Consider the following 27880-nt stretch of genomic DNA (forward strand, 5'->3'; position numbering starts at 1 on the left):
CACCACCATGTCAACGCTGGCCGCCTCCTCGTTGATAATCCAACCCTCGTCAATAATAGTCCAACCCTCGTCATCAATAGTCCAACCCTCGCCCGCTCCACAGCCGCGGGTCGCACAGCAGCAGCAGCAGCAGCAGCGCAAGTCGTCCAAAAAGGGCGGCTACACGCGACAGCGCCGCGGCTGCTTGACCTGTCGGCAGCGCAAGAAGAAGTGCGACCAGGGCTTGCCCATATGCGGGCACTGCTCGCGCCTGAACCTGGTCTGCAAGCACGAGAAGCCGCGGCAGCTGTCGAGTGCCTGGAGCGAAGATGCCGTGGAGGATGATCCCGGGCCGTCGAGCTCTCAGGCACACACCACCTACATGTGCTGGGGCTCGCAGCAGCAGCAGCAGCAGCAACACCCGGTCACTGCTCGGGGAGATCATGTCTCTGAACTGTTGAGGCTGACGAAGATTGCTGAGCCTCTGGACCTCGTGCGTCCTGACGATGCTGCCGTTGGCTATGACTGGAGCTCCAGTCGAAGGACCATGATGCGGTATTACACGTCTACTCTCGCCATCATGCTATCGGCGACCGCAGAGAACAACTGCTTCTTGTCAGGTAAGCTCACCTCTCTCAAAACTGCTCTTCCTGTAGGTACATGTACCTATGTATAGTCATGGAACTGCTTTTGACAACGTGGAAATCTCACTCAGTCTTATTGCCAATGGCATTCGACTGCCCTGCCCTCCTCGACGCAATGGCCGCATGGTCATCAGCTCATCTCGCCCTTCGGGACCCCAGCTTCCACGGCGCGTCTCTCCAGTATCGCGGGCGGGTGCTGGCGAACCTCAGTGCCGCCCTTCAAGAGGACAGCCTCCCCGGGGAAATGTGCCTGGCCGTGGCCATGGCCATGTGCTCCATGGAGACCATCTCGGACGCAACCAGCAGCAGCTGGTCGCACCATCTGTCCGGTGCCGCTGCAGTCCTGCAGTCCAGAACTTGTTCCAATGCGATGATCGGTCCGCTGCAGACAACGACGACGACGACGACGACGACGCCATCTGCTGTGAGCGACTACTGGCTCCAGTCTGTTGAGCGCAGGTGGCTGGTGAGGAACTTTGCCTATCACGACATCTTGATGAGCGTGTCGCTGGACAGGAGGCCCCTGCTTACAGGCGACTACTGGATGTCCCGGGACGATACCATGGCCGATCCATACTTTGCCTTTGCGTCAAAGATCATGCTCTTAATATCAGAAATCAGCGTCCTGAACGCAGATTGCGCGGAATTCAAGGCGTCCCTCGGCGGCGCCTCGACCCTGAAACAAGGCGGCGACCTTGCGCTCGTCCTTGAAGAATCGCCCCTGGATCACAACTACCACACGCCTCTTGAACGGGCTGACAACATCGCCAATGGCCTTCGAGACTGGAAATGCCCAGCAGAGACCGCCAACGCGCCGCTTGCCTTGCTCAGCGAAACATATCGCAGCGCAAGCCTTATATACCTCGACCGCGTCGTACGCCAACACTTTCCACGGCGGGCGGCTGAGATCCTGCCGGAGGGGATTCGGGCGTATGTTGAGTCTGTGTGCCATGTCGCGCAAAAGGTGCCCGAGGGGTCTCTGGCTGAGTGCTCGTTGCTTTTCCCTCTGTTTATTGCGGGGGGCGAGGCACAAGATGCGTCGCATATCGAGCGTATCAGGGACAGGCTGTGCAGTATGAATAGGTGGAGGAGGTTTCGGAATGTGGATGCTTGTAGGGAGGTTTTGGAAGAGGTTTGGGCGAAAAGGGGTGAGTCGGGAGACGCAGAGAGGGTTGATTGGAGGGACATTGTTCGCCAAAGAGGCTGGCAACTTGCGCTTTCATAAAGGGCATGTGCTTATGTGCTTCTAAGGCGATGCTTAACCAGGGTCAAGATCGGTCATAAGGCACGAGTGTAGATGACTAGCTTCTGTATTCTGTCAAGCCTTTGCTATGGGACTGACATTGGACATCTGGGACAGTCATCTTCATATACTTGACTCTAGAGATACCGTCATATACTAGACTCTTGAGATATCTCCATATACCAGACTTTCGAGATGCATCCGACCCTGCCATACCCATGTAGCAGAGCAGCTATTGTAAGATGCCAACAATGCTGTTATATGCCGGCTTGGGGTTGAAGTTTGCGTCAAACAGAAGAGGGTTGGTGCTGGCACGCCACGAGTCCTAGGTAAAGACAGACAGCATCAGTTGTTGCTGCTTACAGTTGATAAGCACAGACAGGGGAAGCAACTTACCTTGTCACTGATGCCCCACACGGTGATGCCGACGCACTTGGAGACGCTCAGGCATGCTTGAACAACTTGGGTGTAATCCGTCGTCGGTGCCCCCTGAATGTCCAGCTCGGTAATGGCCAGCTCGGTGACGGGTACCGTTGCCAGCTGCTGGAGCGCACCCAGCGTACCAGAGCCTCCGCCGCCGCTGAGATGGGACTGGCTTCCTGTAGAGAAGGCTCTCGTGTCAGTCCCTGAATGGCTTCAAGCCTTGGCTCTAGAAAGAGACTCTAATGGGGGACATTTAGGGGTCGTGGCTCACCAATACCGTCAATGGGAACTCCTTGAGAGATCCACTTGGAGACGTAAGTCTTCAACCCGTTGACCTTGCCATAGTTGGCGCGGTCGAGATTGTAGTCGTTGATGTAAAGACGGGCAGAAGGGTCAGCATCTCGAGCAGCACGAAAGGCAATCGAGACAAACTCCTCGCCGAGGAGCCTGGAAAAGACTGAAGAGCGCAGCGTTCCATCCTCGTTGAAGATTTCATTGACCACGTCCTATCGCCATCACACACACAAGTCAGTCAGTAGTTGTCATCCTAAATTTCCTGTCGAATGTTGTATACGGCTATAACTGTGAGAAGTTCCAAGAGGAGGAGGAGCGGACTAAGAAAAGGGGCATGTGGTGTTCAAAACTCACCCAAGCACGAATCTTGCCCTTGTACCGCCCAACCACAGTAGAGACATGGGTGCGGATGACTTGCCGCAGAGTATCCGCGTTGTTGATATTGTTCACCCACGCAGGCAGCTGCGAGTGCCAGATCAGAGTGTGGCCGCGTATCGACTTGCCGTTTTGCTGGGCAAAGTTGACGAGATAGTCGGCGTCTCCCCAGTTCAGCTGGCCTTGGTTGTTCTCGAGCGACTGCCACTTCATGCTGTTCTCCGGCGTCACCTGGCCGAGGTCTGCCTGGATGATGGCCGCGTTCTTTTCCCGTTGGAGGAGGCCGCGGTCGGTGGCGGTGCCAAAGTAGAGCTTGCCTTTTCTCTTGATGAGCTGGTCGATGCTTTGAGAGGCTTGGCGGTCCCAGAGGTCGGCTGTTCGCTCGGTGAGGTTGGCGCGGAGAGCGGCGAGCTCGGGGTCGAGGTGGATGGTTTCGGTGGGGAGAGCGGCGACCAGGGGGGCCAGGAGGCACAAGATGACGTTTGCTTTCATATTGTCCGCCTCAATTGAAACTCAGTGGAAAGATGGTAGAAGTTTCGAGGTGAGAATGGCTCCTAGATGATGCGATGTATTCGGAGGATTGAGTCATGAGCCAGCTTGTCCGCTTGCTGTCTGACATCCATCAGGACTCAGAAAGATGATGCCAATTTATGGAAAATCGTCAAAGTTGTTGTATATCCTTTGATTTTCAATGTTTGATTGTATATGCGTAGCTGGCTAATAGCACATTGCATCCACCTATGTGAGTCCCCCAGATTCAGCCGCCTCGGGTATACACGAAATGTAACCAGGGCCTTTTGGTAGGAAGAGTAACCAGAGAGTTTAAATTTACCTTGTATCGATTTACTGAGGAGTTTAGACTTGTATAGTTGGGAAGAAAGAGCACAACATCGACCTCAGTCAAGACACCAGAGACTTGTGAGAAAGTTGTGCCCACGGGGCCATATGGCATCATTTTTGCCGCAATTAGCCATGCGAATTGGACAGTCAAAGTCAAGAAGTCAATTAACCGTCTTTCCAAGGAACGGCTACCTCTGTTACTACCCTGTCTGCGGAGATGAGCTTAGCATAACCCATCAGACACGCACGGAAAGAGACCTTTGCCCGGAGATTTATTAACCATAAATACTAGGTGCTTTTAAGTCTAAATACCCGGACTGAAATGGCAAAATTGACAGTGTCCTATATAGCCATCTTGACAGTTTCGGTCAAGGCATTGATCTGGGAAAGAACCCCCTCGTCCGAAGCCTAAAGAAGACAAAAGTCCCTTATATGCGGTTGTTACCATCACGGAGATGAGGAGACGGCATCCTGGGGAAGTTGAGACTTGCGCCATCAGGTGACCGGGATACTCGGGGGTTTTAAAGCACAGAGGGATTGTCTGCAGAGTCTTGAGGGCAAAATTGCAGAGACCGTCCAAAGGAGATATTTCTTATGTGGAGGTAAACTGGGAACATATATTCAACGTCCCCCCCTTATGTATATCAAGCACCATAGCGTGAGGAGACTGGAGACGGCGGCATGAACGTTTGATACGAATAGATTTTGTCAATCACGGAATTCTCTCTATTTCGCAGGCGATAACGTATGAATGAACCGCCAATTTCCTCGTCGCGTTACGGCGATGTCTCTGTCAATGCACTCATTGTAGTTGTGGTAACTGAAGCTTTGGTGTGACATACACGAAGCTACATGTACCTACCTTGTAACTTCTATCCATCCTCTCCCATTCCTCGACACATAAGTAGCGGCTACCTTTTCCATTATCTCATTTAGCATGTGCCCATTGATCTATCCACTTGTTTTACCTATATCATTCCCCGACTAGTACTGGCGTTTGTAGGTCACTCTGAAGCTTTGTTTTTTTCCTCATCCTCAAGGTATTCATATCAATCTCGCAGCCTACCATGGGGACAACTGGTCAACACTCAAGGAACAGCCTCGACTTGGATAGCCTTGGATCACCCAAGGCGATAAAAACATTTGAATTTGTCAACTTGTACATCACTGTACTGCCTCGTTTTACTTGAACAATTTCTCCCTATGTATTTGCAACGTCGATGATAGCACTCCATCCTTTATACGCCATGACGGTAGAGGAGCCATCTCTTCCGCAACACTTTATCGGGGTCTCATGGGCTCAAACATTGGCTCCTGTTCTCCGTAATAAGCATGCAAGACATGGGGCAGTGGCTTTGCCCAAAAAAGCCTGAGAGTGAATTGAGCTGTGGCAAGTGAGTTGACTTCTGCCTCTTAGATCTTCTTGAGAGTTTGTTTGTATTATTACCTTCCAGGTTGGTGTTGTAGCACAGGTAGGTACACGTACATGTAGGTACCGTAGGTAGGGAGTTGGCTTGCAGTTGACACCCATGAACTTGTTTAGCCGGCACTCGGCATTCGGTTAGCCGGCACTCGGGGTGTGGCTGGGTAGAACGCCAGACGCGTCGGATTTTGCGAGCATCTGCTTGGATCCCTCGGTGCCCAACACCAAGCAAAAAAGCAACCTGCACAAAGACACACACATATACACACACACAACTGACACACTCTCTTATTCCCTTCTACTCTTACAGCGATTCTTACGAGATCGATAGCAACGCACACCACAAATGGATCCCGTCTTCGGCCGCTCATTTGGCACCTGGGAAGAAGCCGTGGCCCACGTCAAGGAGGTCGGCAAGCTCAACGGCTACGACCTCGTCATCCACTCCAAGCGCCCCAATGCCACCACGATCCGCACCGTCATCATGCGCTGCGGCAAGGGCCGCTCGTACACGTCGTGGGCAAGGCAAGACGTGCACGAGTCCAAGCGGAGGAAGACGACCAGCCAGAAGACGGGCTGCCCGTACCGCGTCCGGGTCCGGCTGTGCGACAAGCCCGGAGGCTCAGGCGTCGCGGCATCATCATCATCGTCGTCGTCGTCGTCGTCGTCGTCGTCGTCGGGCAGCGTCTGGTGCCCGGAGCGCGTGGACAGCGCCAGCGCCAGCCAGCACAACCATCCGCCGCTCGAGCCGGGGGCGACGCCCGGGCTGAGGAAGGACGGCCTGCTGCGGAAGAAGGCCGAGATCGTCTTTGCGTGGAAGTGCGGCATCAAGCCGCCGCAGATCCTCAAGCAGCTGCAGACCGATGCCGACCCCGACGTCAGGCTCATCACGCGGTCGGATGTGTACAATCTCCTTCGTCGCCATCAGCGCGATGAGCGCGAGCTGATTCCGTGACGCCCCATGTCCAACTACGGTACAATACAAGCAGCTCCTGAGCGTGAAAAAGAAAGAAATTCGCTGTCAAGGATCCAGGTCTCTAGAGATGGAGAGTCGGAAGCATCAACAGCTATTGTGGCCTGGACCCTCTCGGCAGTTGAGCTGATCACCATGTTGTTCGCCAAACTTGGCGCTGCTGTCGTTGCCGGAATCCAAGAACTGGACTATTCAGTTATCACTTGGCAATCACAAACGCAATGATTCTCTATCGCTGAGAAGGATTCGAAACCGGAAGTGACGATAGTTGGTATTAGCAACAGAAACCATGGGATCAGAAGGAGAGGGGTACTCTTATGTGCCATGTCGACACATGTTCTAAACATGGGGTTGGGGGCGATGAAGCGACGGCGTCAAAAAGGTCTCAGAGCCTCATGGCCTTCTTTCTGGCTCTCCCAGACCCCATCTCGCTTCCATCGACCCCTGTAATACGACCCTGAGCAAGCCTTTTCAAAAAGAAACAAGAAAAAAAAAAAAAAAGCTGCCAGAAGATCGGCACAGTTCGCAAGCGATGAGGACCGGGGCTGCGCGCTTTGGCGAGCCAGCCATGCCCCTTCTTGTGTCGCCCCAACTGCGATGGTCAATCAGACAGCCTTTTAATACATACAACGCTGTTGCCTTTCGCCCCCCTCCCCGGTCTTTCTAGGTGGAGGCCTTGATAACTACCGAGCTTCATGCAGGCTTCATGATCCTTCATATGCGACTGCTCAACCCAACCACGCAGCAGTGAGTGGATGGCAATTCTTTGCTCAACCTTTTACGCTCTTGATGCATCAATAGCATAACCGAGGTCTGCCGTTTGGCTTTACACGCTTCGCTCTCCACGAGGCTTGTCCTATAGGGGGGAGGCAAAGACACAATCTGCAGTAGAACCACCACCCAGATCTAGCCGATCCATGCGCAGCCTTGCCGTGTTTCACACCAAGACAAGCGTGAATCCTCCTGTGAGGCATTCTTTCCAACTGCCGAGTCCCCGATTGGCCGCCGGCTCTCGTCGTCACGCTGGAAGCGCTTCGAGCTTGAAGACTTGTCGACTTGCCCGCATACAGTATACGGGGGTAGTACGATAATATACCCCGAGTCGCACCACATGGGGTAGCAGCTCGTTCTGCAAGGTCGTTGCAACAGAATCGCCCCCTCTCCAGCTTATATAAATCAGCATTCGTCCTGCCAATTGACTCCCTTCTTTGTTGCAGGTCAATCTGGTTTACGTCGAGGCTCTCGACAAGGACGATGGCGCTGATCAAGGCACACTGGGCCGTGCCCTGCTTGATGGTCAGCGGCCTCGTGTGCGGTGTAGCCTTTGCCATCGGCCACCACTTCTTCTACGCGTCTCTGGACTCGCGCATCGTGCAGAGCAACGCTGAACAGGAATGGAACATCCGCATCGGAACCGGCATGGCCTTTCTCGTCAAAACATGCCTGACGGCGGCTGCTGGCTTCGCTTACACGCAGCTCCTATGGACAACCTTGCGGTCCCGTCACGCAACGTTGGCGGGCGTGGACGCCATGTTCGGCGTGACGACCAGTGCTTGGGAGTTCCTGAATTCGGAGCTCTGGCGAAGGGGTTTTGGATTGGTGCTCCTGGCAGGAATACTGTGGTTCGTCCATTTGCGCCGTCGCCCGGCAGCTTTGTGTTGGCTAATGTGGTCCGTTATCTGTCTTTGCACGCATACAGGGCGTTGCCCATCATTGCCGTCTTCACCCCTGCAGCCCTTACGGTTCAGCCGTCCCAGCAGCTTAATGAGTCGGTACTCGTCCAGCACCTGCCCACCATCAACACGACCAGCCCGTATCCGTTTGCGCAGTGGGGGAACGAGGGCGGTGCCGGATACGTAGCCCCTTCGGTGGCCGTCGCCAGACTGGTCTCGTCTGTCGCTTCTCAGGGGTCCGTCCTCGCTATAGAGGCGCCGCATCCCAACAGCTCCTACTCCTTGAGCTTCTACGGTCCTTCGCTATCTTGTGGTCCGCTGGGAGGCAACGCCACTTTTCATGCTGCCTACGACGAGACTTTCAAAGAAGCCTATGGCTCAAACTGGGGAATGTCGAACCAAGCGGTCACCTACTTCAGTTTCGTCCCTCAGACGGCACGCGACAACAAGACGGGTGAGACAATCATCAACTGGGAGAACAGGACACTGAGTGGTCTACGCGCCATATTCGATCCTTCTGAGGACTTGACCGGCAACTTGGCCACGCTTGACAATACCGCGAAGGTATCAGACACCCAAGCTCGTTGCCGGTTCTTTGTTGCTTTCCCGACATATGGGTCGTTTGCCAATAGAACGATAGAATGCGGTCTTTACAACTCGTCGTACCACGTGGATCTCCGATTTGAAAACGGCAAACAAGCGATCAAGATTCGCAACTCGACAAGGCTCAACCCGGTGAGCGTTGCCACGACCGCTGGTCAGGGCGACCATGTTCTCCCCCAAGTTGCCTATGTATCCATCATGGATGCACTAGGCGGCACTCTCATGGGAAAGATTATTGCCACGCGGTATGGATCTCTTCAGCCGATACGCACTCAGATGCTTTCCACCGTCCTCACTCAAGCCCGCGACATGCAAAACCTGCAGAGAGGGTTCGGAAACACGGGCATCCTAGGAGCCAAATCGGGAAGCGGTACGAATCTTACCATGGCAGAGACCCTGGAGCAACTCGTATCCAACATCACCTTGAGCCTCTTTAGCAATTCAGAGCTGCTGTGAGTCTCACTATCCGCTTCATGGGAATGACGACCCAGTCCCGTATACCAGCCATGACTGACAATCATCAGGAGGAGCGTTGGCAACAGCACGATGGGGAATGTCAAAATATGGACCTCGCTGAACGAGTATTCCTACAATCCGCGCAATCTTTACATAGCATACGGCAGCGGCATATTCGTCACGCTTGCAGTAGTGATTGTTGGGCTCGCGTGCATAGGGGCGTCGTCCAACGCGTACAAGTCGTCCTTCTCGACTATACTGCGGACGACACGAAACGAGGAACTCGATCTGCTGGTGCCTCCTGGGGAGACTAGCGGCGCAGAGCCGCTGTCGAAGGATTTGGCCGAGACGAATCTGAGCTTTCGACATCACGCTCCTCCGCCGGGCGGCGGCGCCAACTCATCATCCTCGACAAAGGGACCGGCAGCATTTGTGGTTGTCAAGGGAGAAGGGCCCGCTTATGAGCAATTGGGCCAGATGCAGGATGACTCTACACTTCAAGCCACCGACACGGCTTCCAGTCGAGATGCAACAAGTCACAGTGGCTAGAGAGTCGACACTGGCAGAACCCTTTGAATAACTACTATCATTGAGCAACGTACAAAACAGAGAGCGCCATTGTGATCCACAGATGGGCATACAGACAGAATCCCCCCAAGTCGTTTAGAGGATTTAAAGAAGAAAAAAGGTGCACAATCCACGTGTAAAGTCGAAAGGGAAGCTTTGCGCTTCGTGGGGAGATTTCCATTCGCCTTCATCTTGGGAGGGACGTAAACAATTCTTACATATATGCGGTTATCGACCTGAGCTGGGTCCTCTCTCGTCCGCCACCCTGAGTGGGTCGCTTTGGGTGAGTCTTCTTGAGCCATAAGGTGGTTACAGTCAGTCTCTTTGTCCGCAATAAGATTACGATTTAGCACTCATACCCCCGATAATACTGCCCCCCCAGTAGAAGAGTTTTCTCTTTCTCTTCGAGGCAGCGGTCGTATCTCTCCTTGCTGCGTTCACCCAAATCTCCTCCTCACAGGATTCCAGACGAGTGGGCGCTCCCAGGATCACCTCGGCATGTTTCCCTTTTACAGCTCGTGGCCGTGGGCGCTGGGTTATCCCTCTGGGAGCCATGGTTTGGCATATCCTCGGGGCACAGCACCAGAGCTTGGATAAGGGGCTGGAGAGGCTGGGCCCAAGTCCGCCCTGAGCTGAGCACTATAAAGCGGGAATATTTTTTTTTTCTTGATACTTGCAGTCTAAAACAAAGAATCCACAGGCTGTTTAACTGGATAGCGGTAGACAGCTAGATGTCGTATACCATTTACGAGATAGAAACAATCTGTCTCGGGTTGTTAAAGTATTTTACCTAATGACTGGGAGCGGTTTGATAAACTCATTGTGAACTACGACCAGTGGGAAAATCTCAAGTTGGGGGGCTGAGGACGTTACTGTCCTTCCTTTCCCTACCTAGTTCAAGAAAGCGGAAAAGATCGGAGCAGGTCTTCTCAGCGCTATTATGACGTCTATACTTATGAACCTCCTTGACATAGCTTCAACCTTCGTCAATCGCAGTCCTACGTGATACTCCATGATATTACAGGAGCCTCCCCCCCCCCCCCCCCTCCCTCCCTCCTTTTTTTTTTTTTTTTTTTTTTACCTTTTTGCAGCAGCAGCAGCAGCACCTTGCAACTAATCCACCATTCTCCGCCTTCGGCACCATAGTTGGCATGTTACTGCAGTGTCCCCTCAAGGCTCTTCACGACCAACAACTCCAGCCATGAGAATAGGCTGCTCAAGAACGTACCACATGTACCACCATACTCGGACCGGTTTGCACTAAGGATCGGAAGGATCATTCTGTGCTGCTAAACGATTGGGGGATGAAGTCACCTGTTATACGTTACGATGCCTCCCTCAAGGGTGGATTGACTTGGGTTTGCTGCTGAACCCCTGAGCTTCTGCCTATGCTGGATGGCTTGTAGTAGCTGGACGAAGTGTTAGTTCGGGCCATCCGGATAGCCGCCGATTCTTTGTTGATCAGGTCCAGTCGATTCTGTATAGCCACAAGTAAAAGGGTTAATTTCATGTGCTACAGAGTTATTTTAGGCTTCTTGCGAGACTCCAGTCGGGGTACACGCATGCAGCGCCCCAATTTGGTTTCATACCTTGATTATACGCACCTCTGCTGCATCGTGAGTTGGATCAAGTGCATGCGACGTTCAGAGATACTCTTCGTCGCGTGCATTGTGGTTTACGTTCCCTTACAGACCTGATGTTTTCTAAGCGGCTGTACGCCAAGGCCTCAATGGATTGTGTCATATAAGATATTCGTCCAGCCCGGTAACGGGGCAAACATAAAAGACTTGGGATATACCGCGTATGGTATTCTTATTCTTTACTGAAGAGTTATCTACGTGCTGTTTCACATACCACGACAACATGCCTTCACCTGACTTTGGCGAAGAAGCCTCTGTCGCTGCTCCCTCGCCGATATCCGTCCATTCCACGCCGGCTGAACTTCAAGTGGCTCAACCGCCAGAAACAATAATTGCCCAAGCATCTGAAGCACCGGATCAGACTCCAACAGTACAAACGGAATCTCATCAGTCTGTGGTTCAAGTCGGGCGATGTAACATAACGGCAGCATCAAGGACAGCAGAAAGGCTCGATGCGTTTGACCTCGGGACACTGGTCCAAAGTCTAGAAGAGGAATCGCGCTCATACCCAGACGCCCGGCTTGTGGTCACCTGTCCTCCCGCTATCGACCTAGTTTTCGACAAGGACTCGGCAGTTACTCCCCTTCAGCCAATACTTGGCGGCTATTTGGCGTTTGCTGTTGCACAGGGCTACGAGAAGCCTATGTTTCAGTTTCGTCTACCGTACCGTCAGATTGCCCCTGAGGCGACCTCTCCCTTTGAAGAAGCCGACTGGAAGATCATCTATAATCCGACTAACAATACCTGTACTTTGGTCCATTCCGTGACTCTTGAGCGTGGAGAGACAATACTCCTGACCAACATGGACAATCCACCTGCCAGGATACATGTACCCCGCGGGCAGCCTTGCGTTCTGAGTAAGGGCTTTTGGAGAGCTTCCGCAACGGTCAGCGGTATGGATGATGTCTCGGAGTATGATGTTACTTATATATTGGTACTCGATAGAAAGTTCAACGTCCACATCTTCCCGGGTCCGGACTTGGGAAGCCGGAAACGAGGAGTGTCCAAAACCATCGAAGACCAAGAGAGGTCACTCAAGCGTCAAAAAATACATCACTCTCCACGAATTGGCATCGACGTACGAGCAAACCCAGAACAATCACTTTGCAATGCCAATAAGTGTAAAAACACCGTTACTTCTCGACGGATAATGAGCAAAGCCCTTACTACGATTCTAGACCTAGAGGACGGATACGTCGCTTCGATATCAGGGTCAGTCAAAGGAGGACTAGAGCCATACGAACTACGCCAACGTTGGAAGTGTCCGAGCGATAAGTACGCGAGCATGTCTATTTCTAGGCATTCAAGAATGCCCGAAGATATTGTTGTGAAGGTATTCCTTCACGACCACCATGGGTCTGATCTTCGGCGAGTTACACGAGCCTGGACGCGGGAGAAGACCACCCTACAACCGTTGGACCACGTGAGTTTCTACCCTTTTCAATCTGAAAACAGCAACTCATCTCATCTGTTTGCAAGAACAATATCGTCAAGCTCAAGGGCTTTGATGCCCGCCTATTGGCCATTCACTACGAGTTTCTTCCTCGATCACTGGTACGTGGCAGTTGGTCGTCTCTTCCACCAGATGATGCCGAGATAGTCTTGTTTCACATGTCGTCCGCCCTTGCGTATCTCGCCGCTCGGAATATCGTTCACAACGACGTCCAGCCAGCAAACATTGCCTACGCCAATAAACGCGCCGTGCTCTTCAACTTTGACCTTGCGTCTCTCTCCGGAAGCGCAGTAGAGGGTAGGTCGCCCTGGTACCTCCCACCAGAGCTCCGTAGAGGAGGGGCCTGCAGCTGCGCAGCAGATGTCTGGTCTCTAGGCCTTACGATGCTCTATCTGCTTGGCAAGATGTCTCTTCCGGGTGACGAGGAGGAATACGGTGTTCGCAGAGGAAGAGAATTAGGAGGCGACGCGCAAAAAGCGTTGGATAGCAGGATGCAATGCATTGCTGAGTGCCGAGCCAGATTAGAGAAGGACGACGCCGTTGAGTCTCTTGTTTTCCAGATGCTCGAAGAAGATGCCGCGTCACGGATCAAGGCAGCAGATATGGAACCAATACTGGAGAGACGAAACTTGAAACGGGGACTAAAGTCATCGTTTTCGTATCATGGATAGCGCGAATTCAGGTTGTTTATGGGGTAAACCAGAGTACATAAGGTACTACCATATAGCTCGTGCGTGTCCAAAAGGAGATGGAAGAGTCAGAAGACCATACATGTGAAGATGTTAGACTGTAACGGGCAATAGGACAATACAAATCTGTCATTTGGTCGCCTCGGTGCACATGAGGGATATGTATCATGTCGACGACGACACTGCACCTCGTGTCTTACTGGCTTGGCTGTTTTCTCATCCGAGAAAGCTGCTCAACTATTTGTATCTCATCGCACCCAACTCTTCCAGCATGACAACCGTGTATAAAAGCCCGATTGTATTTTTCCAATGCGGCCCTCCGATGCCCTACAGCGCGGTTCCGCCACCTTTTCATACTCCGGCTCTACAGTCAGTCGATAAGCATTGTGTCATGAGATCGAACGTGGCCTGCCGAAACTGTCCAGTTCCCATAATGTAGATGCTCGATTTCGACCTCTTGACCTTGTGTTTATTACGCCTGGGGCAGGCAACTGTGTACCTTGAACGCGTGGTGCTGAGACTTTCTCTTTACTCCTTTGCCGACATCCATCCTTGTTGCCATACACTTCGGACTTGGCTTCAGCCTCTGGCTCAGGAGACGTTTTCAGCTTGCAACGTTTATAATCCCTGCTACCGCCATCGCTATCGTAACTCTGGTCACTGTCGTAGTCGCGTCTGGCTCGTTTCGTAGTGGCGCGATCATTCCGCGGTTGCTGTGAAGACAAAGAAGCGCAGGGCTCTGGAGAACACGCGAGAGCGCCTTGCGGTCTCTGACGATTGTAGTCATGGCTTCCTGTATCATCTATAGACCCTGTGCCGGTGAGATCTTGTCCCGTCGCCTGCTGAGTGGTCAAGGGGCTATGAGTGATGGTTGGAGCCGCCAAGCTGTCCTGAATGCGACCTCGATGGTGGCGATCGTCAACCTCAGGGCTTCCTTTGGCATGTTTCCTAACCCAGAGTTGAGCTTTACGTGAACAAGTCTAATAAGAAAGAACACGATACTCACTTGTTTTCGTTTGCCTGTGTTTCTTCATTCCCCACAGAGGCGCCGCCTGGCAGAAGCGGTTGTCGCTTCTTGGCTGATGGACCATCGTCGGCAGTTTCACGGGACGTTGATACTGCAGGTTCGACAGTATCCTTTGACGTGGCTTCTCCAGGTTGCTGGAAGAACAAGACGCCCAAGGGCGTCACGCATGCCGCCATTTCCTCTCGGGACTTTGGATCATTCCACTCTGCTCTCTCCTCCTGTTCGTAGATCCAGTAGCCATAGTCGGACCCAGAATAGGAATCACTGGACTGGGTGGCCCCTTCGCCCTCAGAGGGGTGGCCATCAGATTGCGCATCATGTACTGCATCCGCTTCCCAGCCAAAGGCGATGCCTTTGAGTAGCCGTGCGAAATCCTCGAGGGCACCGGTCTTGCAGACAGCACACACCTTTTCTGCAGCATCTTCACATGGCATTTCTCTATACCTCTGATATGCTCGAACATCAGCCTTGTCCAGCAATTCCAACAACTCCCCCATCCGCTCTTTATTTCTCTGGCTGTAAATTCGCTCAAATTCCTCTTTACTGCCTCGAGCAAGCTTCGCGATTTCCAGAGCGTAGTTGAAGTAATCCGTCTCCCCAAAAATGGGGATTTGTACGGTGTTGAACCGCTCCCAGTAGGAGCCCCAGAGAAGATCCGAGTCTCCCACCCCGTGTTTCTCCCATTTTCTGATATGGCTCATGCGATAAGGTTTTCCCGGCGTCTCAAAGGGACCCAAACCGTATGCGCCTCGTGGGCGCGGAGCTCGAGGGGGACGTCGAGGCATCGCAGGAGTGTAAGTCGGTCTCACCGCAGAAGGTGCTGCTGGAGAAGGTTGACAACACACTTTTGCGGAGGCAACTATATGTATATCGCTTTGTGAATGATGAAGGAGGCAAATTCGAGGATTGTCCGACAAAGCGAGGAGGAGCTGGCAGGTGGAACGGCCGACTGTACCACATGCCTGTCTTCGGGAGATGGGTAACTTTCATCAGGTACCTACTTATATTAAGACAAGGCATCTAGGCCTCTTCCTGGTGCTATTGATACCTTGCGTGTCTTCATTTGATGAGTGACAAGGGCGCACCCAAATCCTGTGTCGAAGTGAAGGGCGTTTGCTCACGCCGGTCACATACAAGGAAGCACTCCGCGAGAGAATCCCGTTGATCTCGCTAGGATGAATCACAGTAGCAGAATATATAGGCATGAAACATACTGTTGCTTAGGGTCGTTTGCTCGCGTGGTTCCTGGTGCCTTTGTTCTTTGTTTGTGCGATACATATATGTAAGTTAGACCGCTTACTTCATAGTAGTCAAAATTGGCATCACATTCCAATGTAGGTAGGTATGTCAAACCGAGCTTCAAACATCCCGCCAGACCAGAAACTAGATCCCAATAGGTCTCTACCTTGGTTCCAGCTTCAAGTCAGGGGCTGCCTCTTTGTCGAGACTTCACATTTTACTCACAAAAGTACTACAAAGTGAAAGAGAGCAGCGAGCACAGTTTGTCTCTACAGTTTTCTATCGAGCATTGTCTGCCAATGTCTGACCAGAAAGAGCGCCTCGCTTCTGGGTGCACTCGACAAGATGCAAGAAGCGACTACAACCAAGTGTCACCCTGGATGGGTGGCGCCGTCCAATTTCGAGACACTTGACCAAGCACTCACTCAGGGGATTGCCGTGCACTTGTGACACACCCTCGTATTCCTGCCATCAGGGATTTTGCTGGGTGGCTAACAACATCTTGCTGAAGGATTTCAGACAGCCGTGTTGGTCAGCGTCTTCCTTTCGCCGTGCGTAGACATTTGTGGTGGTTGCCTCGAGAGAAGTTTGTCTGACAGAATCGGTGCTTGCTCCTTGACCGCTATTTGGGACCGAGTTCGGAGCTCTCCCGACATTGAGGTGTAACAGTCGGGTTGTCTGTGTATCACGGCAGGCGGCGGCGAATCAAAATTGAATAGGGGTGGCGGGTCAAACCAAGACGCGCGCGCGTCCTTGCTGTTACACTACAGCATGTGCAAACAGAGCAGACATGATCTACGCGTAGGTAACAAAGGTCGATTCATCACATTCGCTATGTTTCGTGTGACTTTCAGTTGTTCTCTTCCTTTTGTTTGTTTGTTGCCTTTGTTTTGCTTTGCTGCTTTGTCGCGTGTAACGCCGGCCACATGCAGATGCCAAGAATCAGGGGCTGCGCATGCATTTTCGTCACTGCTTGTAACTATCCAGGTGCCTACAGCCTAGTAGAGCTTTGAGAATCTGATATTGTAACAATCAATAATCAACGGGTTCTCTCATGGATGGGTAATAGTTCTCGTTCTATTGGCGTACTAATTGAATCACTAGGCCTAGAGATCTTGGTATCCTAGCACACGTGTATGTCCATGAAGCCATGATACTATGACGGCGGTAAAAGACTGGTAATAAGACTATTGAGGTCTGGAGACTGTAAAATAAAAAAGACCTTGCCGTATACTGGACCTGGGAGAAGAGTGCAATTCAAAGGCGTTGCAACCTGCGATGTATTACCCATCTACACTCGGCCGAGGTCCGTCAGTATCTGTCGTTACTATACCTCTGATGGAAATGCCATAATCCAGACTTTCCCCGAGGCACAGCCTATTGCTAAAGTTGACATGCTGCTTACAGCACTGCAAGTTGGCCGCCAATCCTTTGGCAGCCAAAGCCGCTTGTCCCCTTTGTGCGTGATCCAGGAGAGGCCGTCGGTGAATCCATAGCCATCGACATGGAATTGACCCTCATTTGTCGCCCTGGTGAACATGCCGATATTTGTGACGATGCTTAAGTCATCACAGGTAAAAGATAGTTGGGATATCGACGAGTTGCCAGTATCAAACGCCTGGATGCGCTGCCCCGTATGAGTCCGCCATAGTTGGATCTTGCTCTTTGAAGCAGAGGCCACGAGCGTCGAATCGTGCGATAGAGCCACCGAGTCAAAACACACATCACGACCCCCCCACATCTGGTGACACTCTTTCGTATCAAGCCTCCATAGCTGGAGGCCGGTGGTCGAAGCAGCGACTATAAGCGACGAATCGTGCGAAAAGGCCACTCCGTTGAACAGCCCCTCTCGATGTCGGGACCTCCTCGTAGACGGTCTAGGCGGGCTTCTGATTTTCAGATAGACCTCACCTGTGGCAAAGTCCCATAAACGAATCCAGGCCCCCGACGTGCTTGCAAGAAGCTTTGAGTCGTGCGAAAAGGTCACGGAAGTCACAGAGCCCTCATGGTCTCCAAGTTCTTGTTCATGCTCACCTCTCTCGACGTCCCATATTGTGACCGTCTCTTCCTGAAGAGAAACGGCCAGATACAGCGAATCATTCGAAAAGGCTAAGCAGGTCATAGGACAAGGTTCTTGGCGCGGAGAGACGTCGGAGACGGTCCGGCCCTGGAATCGTCTCATACACTCGCCGGTATCAGTGCGCCATATCTGGACGGTGTGGCCGTATGAGACAGATGCCATAAACGATCCGTCCTGAGAGAAGGCCACAGAGACTATATGGCCGCTATGGTCAAGGATATCAGTTGCGTCAGGGTTTATAACGGCACCTGCGGCCTCGTTGTGGCGAGCCAATTCCGGCACTAGATTGACCTGCCAGAGTTGGATGGAGTGGTCTTCTGAAGCCGATGCTATGGTGGACGAGTTATGCGAGAATGCCACAGAGGTAACTTCAGAGCCCGGATTATGGAACTCTTGAACGCATTTCATTGCAATGGTGCAGTGTAGCCGAATGGTGTGATCGTCTGAAGCCAAGGCCATGAGTGATGCGTCGTGTGAGAAGGCTATAGCAGTCACAACGCCCGGATAGTCTGCATATTCCTGGATCAAGTCACCTCCTTGCGTTTTCCAGAGCTTCACTGAGCAGTCGTCGGAAGCTGATGCTAAGAGCAACGCGTCATGCGAAAAAGTCATGCACATGACACGCCCCTTATGACTGTCTAGTGTGCGTATGATGCGGCCAGAAAGGAGTTGCTTGATTGACCCAGTGTATTTGGCCAGTGCTGTATGCAACTCGTCCCCTTGTTCGGAGTGAGTAAATGCCAGACAGTTGGCCGTGAAATAATTAAAGATGGTACTCTCATAGTCTTTCACATATATAAGCCCGTCGTTGGCGGTCTGGGCGCGCCAGACAGAAATCACACCGCATTGTGAAACCGATGCTATAAGTGTCGAATTGTAGGAGAATGCCACAGACTCAATCTTCATGCCACCACTGTCAAGTGTTTGGATGCATTGGCCGGACTCAGTACGCCACACGCGGACAGTCGAGTCTCCTGCACCCGATGCCACATGCAATGAGTCATGAGAAAAGACTACGGCATACACAGGACGAGAGTGGCCCTTCAGAATCACGGCCTCGTCTGTATCGATGCTCCAGAGTCGAACAGTGTGATCTCTCGAAGCGGATGCCACACGCAGTGAGTCGTGTGAAAAGGCCACACACAGGACTGATTCGGTGTGGCCTTCGAGGATTTGCATGCGATGATTCCAACGGCTCTCGACTCTTGGCTTGGGAGATACCTGGATACACATGGATCCCACGAAGAGCCTCTTGATGATACTTTCGTCCGGAGCAAATAGAATGACGGAAGAGTACAATTGGCGAGGCTCGTCGATGATGATTTGCAGATTGGCTCGCAGGATACGCAGAGCATCACCTACGAAAGCAGAGAGCTTGCCTTTGTCGTCGTTTATCTGCAAAAGATCAACCAAGTCAGCATTTCCATACATAATGCGAAAGATGTCTCATGATAGGCGCCGCTTGTGATGGTGCTGCTGCTTACCTGAGGAAGAGTTTGTAGGGTCTTCAGCATTTTGATGCTCTCTGGCACTTGATGCATCTCGCTCAACACCTCAAGCCAGTGTAGAAAATGTTTCTCGAGAAACAAAAGAGCGCCTCCATACACGTCATGGCCACCGCCCTTTGCTCCTTGAAGATGGAAGACCCAATGTAGGCATGCGTACCGGACTGCGGCAGTCTGTACCTCATTGCTTGCATCAGCCTCCTCACAATCCATCATGGACACTTCCCCACCTAACGGTTGCAAGTCAGGCTCGAAGTACTGGTTCATTACGTGCAAGCACCGAGCTGCTATTGCGCCATGAGCTTTTGCTTCGTCAATCCAGAAAGTATGCCTCTTCTTCGCCTCTCTCACCAGAAAGTCGCCGAAAGACACATGTAGTGGCCTGACAGGAGCTTCATCTGACGGCGGGATGTCCAAGACAGAGCGAAGCATGTTCAATGTGATGTCAACTCTTTCGAAGGGGAGCCCAAGGAGCTTCGCCAGGACAGGCATCGGTAAAGGACTTCCAAGGAGGACGATGGAGCCCACAATGCATCGGAACTCTTCTAGAAACGTATCGCGCCCTTCTTTTGCAATGCTGGCGAGCAGCTGGTTAAGCAAGAGCAGATAAGCTTCGTCAAGCTTGGTCTCCGGTCTCGTCTTCGAGTTCTCGGCCTTCCATCCCAAGACTTTGCGTAGTTGGGAATTGGGATATCCGCAACGTATATCATCAATGAAATTGCACATCATGGCGGCATAGACGAAGAGCGGGGTTGCCATTTCTGCCAGGGCATCGATGTGATCCTGCCGAGGCCAGCTTTGGTCGAGGGGGGCCCGGCGCTGCTTGGTTCTGTTGAACCTGTCTCTGATTTCATTCAGTCGGTACGTTATCAGAACCTTTATGTCCTGCTTGATCATAGTCCGTGGTATAGCATTGAAAGCCACATCCTGAACCTGTCCTTTGATGTTGATGAATCCTTGGTAGATCGGGAACTCCGGCCGACTGGTGACAAAGACTCTGAGCCATGGCTCAGCAAGGCTCAGGAGACGAAGAATCTCGGTTGCGTCATCCTCCTGCCCGCATTCGTCCAGAGCATCGACAATTATGACGACCTGCTTCCCCTTCCAATTCTCTTTGGGAAGTGCGGATAGAGGCCGCAAGATGAGCTGGTAGAATTGCTCTTCCACCCCCTTGCTGCCAATGCTGGGATCGGTGCGGGCTGCGTCTTTGATGGAATCGGCCATAGCGGGCTGCATTCTTGCAAGTTGATCAGCAATCGTGGTGAAGAACCTTGCCGCGTTCTGACGGTCACTGTGGCCTCGCTTGAAGAAGAAGCTTGCTCCAAGACGACCGGCTCTATACAGTGACTGGGCGATTGTCCGCGAGACAGTCGACTTGCCCGTCCCAAGCATTCCATTCAACCAGAAGATGGGCTTCCCGTCTTTACTACCGGCCCAGTCCAGAATCTGCTGGATCAGCTCGACCCGAGTCCCTGGTAGGCAGGTCGAGTTGTGCGATTCGTCATAGGAGTTAAAGGCAGCGCTCCCTACGATGCAAAATTCGGTTGAACGAGAGTCTGTTATGGCGTCTATCTTTCCATCTACTCGGGCTATCTCATCATGGACTTTGGCCTTGTCAAACCTGGGTTCATACATCTAGGCCGGGGAAAACTGACTCTGTGCTAATCGCTTGCCGATTCTTTCTACCTCGTCGACCTGCGAAGGAACAATCTTCCGAAGGAGAGCTTTTGCGTATGCAGCCGCAGTCATTGCTGCATATCCTTGCCACTCCTTGTTCTTATGCGAGTCGGAGTAGTCACTAATGCCCCTGATGACGAGGCAAGGGAAGTGGTTCATGAGTCCTGCTGCTTCCATCTCAAAACACAGCACATTCTTCTGTCCCACAAGCTTGTCCCTAATCATGGCATCCTTCATCACCTGATTTGCGGAAGCAATGATGCCGTAGTGGACGGCCGGATTGCTCTCTGCTGCCGTTCGCTCATGACGAGAGACCAACTTCCAGGGATCGTCAAGACAAAGTTGCGCGCAGCTGCCAGCGACCGGTGGATGGACCACATCACTGCGAAAGAGCTTGTCGCTGCTGGGATCTGGTCTGCCGAATTCCGGCACCAATCTTTGTCTCTTCAGTAACACATCGTTGATCGCTTCTTCCAGCTGGTAGCCACCAGCAAGTCCTTCACTCTCGAGTGCGCTGATGGCCGTTCGAACGACCGTTGGTGGCTGATTCAGGTATCCGGTGTATTGAAAAGCTTGATCTTGCATCGTCTTGCCGTAGTCGTATTGGAAAACTGCCCCTTTTCCCTCCCTAACCATGCTGACAACAACATCGCCCAGGCGAATGTCATGCTCACTGCTTGGAGCGCCGCCACCGACGCCGACCATGAGCCCGAACCTGATGTTGGGAAAGCTGTGCACCATGTCTCTTGCGACAGTGGCCGCGGAGGTCGTCCCATACTCCCCAGCAGGTAGGACCGCGATTACAACGTTGTGGCCTGCCATACTTCCCAGCAGATAACTATTGCTATCATGTTTGGCGACGTAGCTAGGGCTTTTATGTTCCGAGTCGAGAAAGGCTCTTGCAGCAACCAGCTCCTTGGAAAGGGCGCAGATCCATCCAACTGTATAGCGATTGCGGTCCGGCATGGCAGGAATATAGTAGTAGAGACTGAACCGAAACTGTAGCAAGGCTGAAGTTGCAGATGCTTGATTATCGTGAAGTATGTCGTATCAATGACAGGAGCTGTCAGATAGGACAGGTCAAAGGATTATACATAAACTTTAGAGGCAGTAATGGAATATCTTTGCCATAACTACCTCCCACTCTAAACTTCATCAAGCACAGTTGGGCGGAGATTAGCTGCAGCTATTATCGTCTTGGCTGCATCACTGTATCACTCACAGAGAAGTTGGGTGAGTAAATAGGACGGGTGGCTGCTGATTTATCGGGTAGAATAGATTGATGTTGGTTCCAGTGCAGAAAGGGGGGAGCCAAAAACAGAAACTGTCATTGATATATTCATGCAACTATTGCATTGGTCTCTATGACTCTAACACCATTGTGACCACACGGCCACCACATCCCAAGATTAACTGAGATGGTGCCAGAATAGCACACGACGGGCGGTATTCAGGGGGGAGCCACAGCACTCTCTTCAAACGCCTCGTCAACCAGGATCCATCAGGCGAAATGCCATACTCCTTCAGTAAAGAGCCCCTGACTTCTTCACTGGGCATATCCTTGTGGACCACGAGCTCTCTGTTGAAAAAGCTCGGAGACAAGTGGAAAAGTGGCCTACCATCGTACGGGTCCAGCTCAAGGGAGAGGCCCAGTATCTTGGCCCCTGTCGACGTATCGAAGATCCCAACGTCCCGAGTTGGTGTGATGGCAATGATCTGCGTACCCTTTGCGGAAAATACGGCGGATTCGACCGCAGCCTCGGTGTGGATGACACAGATGCAGCAACCCGTTGAAACGTCCTGAATACGAATGTCCGCCCTCCCAACCTCCGCGTGCGGCCGGATATCGGACGTCTCAATCAACGCCACTTGCTGGCCCCCAGGGCACATGAAGATTGCTGTGATTGCTCGTTCACTGTTGCTAGATACGTGCACGCAGTCGCCGGTGACAGAATCCCACGTCTGCAGCATCGACCAGTACATCTTGGGTTCAGACCAAAAGTGAGACCGTGAGTAAAACAGCCGGGCGTCTTTGGATAAAGCACATGGTTGGAGGGCAAGTTGACTCGGGGGCAACTCATGCAGGTTTCCCGATGACCGCAATTTCTCCAGTGTCTGCAGCGTCTGGACGCGGCAATGCTTGCTCAGATCCCATATCTCGGTGTGCTTCATGCCCAGGATGGCGGCGAGTGGCGAGAAGTCTGACAGTACAACGCCAAACACGGAGCCAACCTCGGATCTCTTTACGCACTTCATGGTGTTCAGATCCCACGTTCCGACGGCCTCCATCTCCGAATGGTAGAGCGTTTGGCCGTCTGAGTCGAGAACCATGTGCCCAATGTTTGTTCCAATGGCACGAGTCTGGGAGGATGCAGGAGGTGCGAGCGGCAAGGCCCAAATCTTGATTGCATCCCATGAATAGGACGCAAGTGTATTTTCGTCCGGAGACAAAGCGACGTACAAAATGGACCTCGTGTGGCCCGTGAGAATGTGTTGCAGGACATGGTTCTTGACATCCCATATCGCAATCGAAGGGTTGTGCCCGCCGCCAACGACGAGCCGCTCCTGATTCTTGGATATGGCGAGGGCCTGGACCATTCCAACCTGGCCGTCAAACTCCTGTTCAGTTTCTCCTGTCTTGACATTCGTCAGGCGGATTTCGCCGCCAAAGGCTCCCAGTACAAGAAGCTCCCCTGCTTGGCAAAAGGTGGCTGTACTGATGGTGATTTCAATATTCTTCAGCTCCTGGAGAATTATGTTGGCATCGGGATCCCAGAGGACAACTTCGTGCTCATCGAAAAAAGCTGCCAATTTCCCATCCTTTGAGAGACATTTGCTCCCCATGTCAAGGGCTCGGTCAAGCTTAACCGTCTTGGCTTCTCTGCGGAGAATGTCAAAGACAGTATACTCGCCAGCCAACGATAACGCATAGAGGTAATCCCCAGTAGGCGAGAATGCCATGGACACGTGCATGTAGGGACGCCCTAGGTTATGGTCCAGCGTATATAAGCACCGTCGATCTTGGAGAGTCCAAATCTGCACATGCCTTTCTCCCATGATTGCGATTTTGCCTTCTGGTGATACGGCAAACTCGTGAGCCTTGTCTGATTCGATATCAAAGTCATGGAGACAGGAGGCACTGTTGAGATCCCAGATTTTGACAGAGCCCGCATGAAGGCCACTGACCAATGTCTCGTTGGAGAGCAACTGAATGCCTACCGGCCTTTCTGCATCTCTGTCTTTGGACTCGATGCTCTGAATGCAAGCAGACCAGTGGGTATCGACTTGTGGCATCCCTTTGATATAAGTTGGACTGTTCGAAGCAAAAGTCTTCCGAACGATGCTCATAGTCGGCGAAAAAACAAGTGCCGAGTTGTAAATTTGCAATGGCGTTTCTTGAATTACCGGCCTGAACGAAAAGACGAATCTTTCGGCGTCTTCGAGTAGTCGAAAAATTCCCTGACTTCCGGCGTTCTGTATACCAAATGTTAGAGCTTACGCAATCGACCTACAATGTCTACGATGCTCGAATATCTTAAGTCTTCGAAAGATCCACAAATGTCAAAGGGAAACTTACATGAGCCATATCTTTCAAGGTTCGGATTCCTTCAAGCCCTTCGTTTAACCTCTCGAGCCAGGCTAACGCCTCGATCCAGTTCAGCATCTTAGTTTCGAGGAACTTGTGCTCGGGTCCTCCGTCTTGGAGCCCCCTTTTCCCTGCCTCTACGTGGTGTATCCAGTAGAGGCATGCATAAGCCACTTCGGGAGGTAAACACTGTCGAATCTTTTCTTCCCGAATCTCCCTTCTGCTCACAGCCGGATCCTGGAGATTGCAGACGTCGTTATGTAAGTTCATAGATAGGAGCTGTAGACATTGACCTGCCAGCCACGCATGAGCGGCTACTTCTTCAATGTATAACCCTCGGCAAGGATCTTGATCCTCAATATTGCTGAATGAATCCTGTTCTAACAAGAAATCCCGGTACGAAAGGTGGAATAGCTTGACTGGCGCATCTCTGGACTGTACGTCCAACACGGAAGACAGAGAGCTGAGTTTCTTGTATATCTCGTTCTCCTGAATCCCAAGCAAACTTGAGAGAGCGACAACAGAGAGAGGGCTTGCAAGAAGAATAACCGATCCGACAATCCTCTGAAAGTCGTCGATGTATCTCTGTCTGGCGCGGACTGGGATCTGACTCATGATTTGAGCAAGGATCGAACGGTATAGATCCTCCACCTGGCCTTGGCCCTTTGTGCTGAATTCGAGTATGTGCTCTACCTTTTGCTCAGGCGTCGCAGGCCACTGATCGTTTCGAAGCATTCGGGATACTGTTGCAGCAGAGATGAAGAGGGGCGTCGCCATTTGTACAAGTCGCTCGAATGTTTCTTCTCCGGGCCAGTCAGCTGGGAGCACTTGGCCTTGTCCCATCTTTTCTGTTTGCTGGTTATATTGCTTCGTGTACTTCTCAATGTCGATTCGCAGATATGTGCGGATGTCGCTTTGAACGATGGCTTCGTCGACACGATGCAGAATCAGATCTCGACGCGGGTTGCCTGAGATGTTGAACTGGAGGGCTATATGGTATTCTGGCCTGCTTGTAAGAAGTATCTTGACTCTGAGGCAAGAAACAACATCATGCTCGGTCAGGAGTTTGATGAGAAGCTTTGCGTCCTCTGGTGGATCGCATTCGTCGAGTGCATCGACCACCACCACGATTGTCGTCGGCTCCGTGGTAGGTTCGGCAGCCAGCTCCTTCAATGGGCGAGCCCAAAGTTTCCGAAACTGAGTCTCCAGCATCTTGTCTCCAATCTCGGGCTCTTCCTGGATAATATCGTAGAGGATCTTGGTAAGTCGGGGCTGTTTGCGAATCATTTGGCTAGCAATTGTTGCAAAGAACCGCCGAGGTGTCCCGCGATCGCCGTCACCTCGTTTGAAGAAGAAACTTGCACCCAGATTGACTCCATCTAGCTTCTTGGTCACCGTCTGCGCGATGGTTGACTTGCCCGTTCCCGCCATTCCTTGCAGCCAGAAGATGGCAGGGCTGGCTGGATCAGCTACCCATTTGTATATTGAGTCGAGTATCTCAAGGCGCGTGCCGGGGTAACATTCGTCTCGGAATGTCTGAGAGTAATCATCAAAAGCCGCACCCTGAGCGATTAGTAGCTTGCTTATGATAAACTCTTTCTGTATGCTCTCAAGGAGTATGCTGTGCGGCAGTGTGCTATTAGCATGTAGAACTTCCGGAATGGTGGCGGTTATACGCACGAGTGGTAGCTCGAAGACTGCCGCAAGCTGTCAATAAGCTCGATGAGCTTCTGTGAAGATGAGCTGGTATGAGAGGTATAGAATCTTTCACAGTCGTCTGCTTTGTTGGTAAGTTGGCGGCTACTGTCGTCGAGATCCTTGACCTTTTTCTCGACTTCGTGGAGCACAAAGGGAGCCACCACTGCCATATTCCTCCTCCGCCGGGCGTACACAAAACCCAGAAAATACAGCGAGCTCACATAGGAGGCGACAAGAGACTCTTTAAGAGCCTCTCGAGCTTCCTCAACACCATCCGGGTCGTGGTCGGAGGACAAGTACAGCTTTTGGTACATGTTGCACTGCAGCAATAACGAGGTGACGGAAGCCAGCCCTCCTAGTATCTGTGCATCAAGCTGATACTTTGATGCAACAGTCTACTCAAAGTAACACAACGTCAGTCTGCATCAGGTTCAGGCAATTCTAGCATGGCTCATACCACAAGGACCGCCCGTACAACAGCCCATGGAAGGGCAGCGTGTACTGGGTCATAGCTGACAGCAACATCCCCAACTGAGACAAATTGATTGAGAGCGTCGATTGTCTTTTCAACGTATGAAGACGCCAAAGTAGGGCTTTTCTTCTCCTTCAGTTGGCGCTCCATTGTCTCTGAGATGCTCATCACCAAGTCCGCCATGACTGTCGGGCAGGTATCAGTCGTGCCATCTTGGCCGACCCGGCTCCCAATCTCGTCAATGAGTTTGATGGCATCTTGATCTTTGGACTGTTTTACCTCCAGAAGCGCACGGCTCCATAGTTCTTTGCTGATTTGATGCCTACTTCTTTGTGTTTGTCCTGCTGTTCCTGGTTGCTCGACTCCTCGTAAGGCTTCTGATGAAGAGGGTCCTAATCGTTGCCATGAGATTAGTGAGCTCCTTGTTTTGCCTTCATTAGTGCACATACGATGTGCCAGAGCGACGGTAAACAAGACATTGCCTGCTCTAACAATTTCTCTGTGAGCTGAAACGCGCCGGAATCTGAGCACCATACGCGAGCGCTTTCTGTGAGCTTTCCAGACTTTCATCGGAAGGAATCGAAGGGGGGAGAAAGATGAAATGAGAAGCGCTTCTTCGACCGAAAAACCGTGAGGAGGCAGCGAGACACGAAACCTGAGTATGCCATATCAAAGAGAAACATGCTTGGGAGAGGAAATATTTCATGCTGGTAATAGCTGAGGATAGCAGCTGAAACTTGCAGATGCTGGCCCATGTGTCGTGACATCATTGGTTAGAACAATACGGATCCATGCAATGAAGAGGAGTAAGAAGACTTCTTTTGGAAGAATTGGTGGGGTTATATGAAGCTGGTTTACGCTGACGGGAAATGTTCCTGACTTCCTGTGCTTGCCGCCAACAGAATTTTATATATCGCAAGAAATTCGATAGGATGAGATGTAGTCTTGGCCTGGTAATCTCCACCTCGGTTGGGGTAGTCATGGGGGAAATGCTTCATAAGTGTTATAAGAAAAGGAATAGATGTGCCAGCCCTCAATTCAGTATAGTGATGGGGCTTGATCGATACCATACCGAGTGTGACTCCATCATTTCTCTCACCTGAATCAAAATCACGATAAGGGTCTCACAAACTCTCACTCCTTCTTACCGACCAGGGGCGACCTGAACCCTTTCCAGAATCACACCAATAAAAGCGTCTGTAACAGGAAGTCTACTCAGCTTTCCTCCGGAGGCCCAACGGCTCTCCACGCTTCATACGCACTCACTATCCGATCAGGCACCGAAGCCATGACGTTGAGCTGAACGGCACTTCTTCAAACG

At 51.9% G+C, this 27880-nt stretch overlaps 8 protein-coding genes across 8 annotated transcripts; 4 read left to right on the forward strand and 4 right to left on the reverse strand.

Moving 5' to 3' along the window:
- Nucleotides 1–7: 7 nt before the first annotated feature.
- Nucleotides 8–1969, forward strand: TRIREDRAFT_120228 (uncharacterized protein; the record flags this gene model as incomplete). Its single annotated transcript, XM_006962146.1, has 2 exons — nt 8–599; nt 656–1969. The coding sequence occupies 2 exons, from the start codon at nt 8–10 to the stop codon at nt 1846–1848; spliced, it is 1785 nt and encodes a 594-aa protein (XP_006962208.1). The 3' UTR covers nt 1849–1969.
- On the reverse strand, nt 1955–3618 carry TRIREDRAFT_120229 (glycoside hydrolase family 10). Its single transcript, XM_006962357.1, has 4 exons — nt 2938–3618; nt 2561–2795; nt 2263–2465; nt 1955–2191 (listed from the first exon to the last, which is right to left on the reverse strand). Exons 1-4 carry the CDS (start codon nt 3448–3450, stop codon nt 2099–2101), a joined length of 1044 nt encoding a protein of 347 aa, XP_006962419.1. The 5' UTR covers nt 3451–3618; the 3' UTR covers nt 1955–2098.
- Nucleotides 3619–5567: 1949 nt separating this feature from the next.
- On the forward strand, nt 5568–6176 carry TRIREDRAFT_103898 (uncharacterized protein; the record flags this gene model as incomplete). The annotated part of the gene is made up of 1 exon (XM_006962147.1): nt 5568–6176. One exon carries the CDS (start codon nt 5568–5570, stop codon nt 6174–6176), a length of 609 nt encoding a protein of 202 aa, XP_006962209.1.
- Nucleotides 6177–7448: 1272 nt separating this feature from the next.
- TRIREDRAFT_55855 (uncharacterized protein) lies at nt 7449–9475 on the forward strand (the record flags this gene model as incomplete). Its single annotated transcript, XM_006962148.1, has 3 exons — nt 7449–7816; nt 7894–8922; nt 8995–9475. The coding sequence occupies 3 exons, from the start codon at nt 7449–7451 to the stop codon at nt 9473–9475; spliced, it is 1878 nt and encodes a 625-aa protein (XP_006962210.1).
- Nucleotides 9476–11356: 1881 nt separating this feature from the next.
- TRIREDRAFT_103900 (uncharacterized protein) lies at nt 11357–13257 on the forward strand (the record flags this gene model as incomplete). The annotated part of the gene is made up of 2 exons (XM_006962149.1): nt 11357–12556; nt 12589–13257. The coding sequence occupies 2 exons, from the start codon at nt 11357–11359 to the stop codon at nt 13255–13257; spliced, it is 1869 nt and encodes a 622-aa protein (XP_006962211.1).
- A 3632-nt stretch (nt 13258–16889) lies between these two features.
- Nucleotides 16890–20659, reverse strand: TRIREDRAFT_35137 (uncharacterized protein; the record flags this gene model as incomplete). The annotated part of the gene is made up of 5 exons (XM_006961945.1): nt 16890–17168; nt 17448–17579; nt 17904–18259; nt 18536–19016; nt 19106–20659. Coding segments are annotated over 5 exons (2802 nt in total), but the record flags the coding sequence as incomplete, so codon positions are not given.
- A 102-nt stretch (nt 20660–20761) lies between these two features.
- On the reverse strand, nt 20762–21769 carry TRIREDRAFT_55666 (uncharacterized protein; the record flags this gene model as incomplete). The annotated part of the gene is made up of 1 exon (XM_006962358.1): nt 20762–21769. The coding sequence occupies one exon, from the start codon at nt 21767–21769 to the stop codon at nt 20762–20764; it is 1008 nt and encodes a 335-aa protein (XP_006962420.1).
- A 396-nt stretch (nt 21770–22165) lies between these two features.
- TRIREDRAFT_120231 (uncharacterized protein) lies at nt 22166–27849 on the reverse strand (the record flags this gene model as incomplete). Its single annotated transcript, XM_006962359.1, has 7 exons — nt 22166–24277; nt 24381–26025; nt 26070–26482; nt 26545–26951; nt 27009–27214; nt 27708–27756; nt 27822–27849. 7 exons carry the CDS (start codon nt 27847–27849, stop codon nt 22166–22168), a joined length of 4860 nt encoding a protein of 1619 aa, XP_006962421.1.
- Between the last annotated feature and the right edge of the window lie 31 nt (nt 27850–27880).

Source organism: Trichoderma reesei (genome assembly GCF_000167675.1).
Source record: "Trichoderma reesei QM6a unplaced genomic scaffold TRIREscaffold_2, whole genome shotgun sequence".
NCBI lineage: Eukaryota > Fungi > Ascomycota > Sordariomycetes > Hypocreales > Hypocreaceae > Trichoderma > Trichoderma reesei.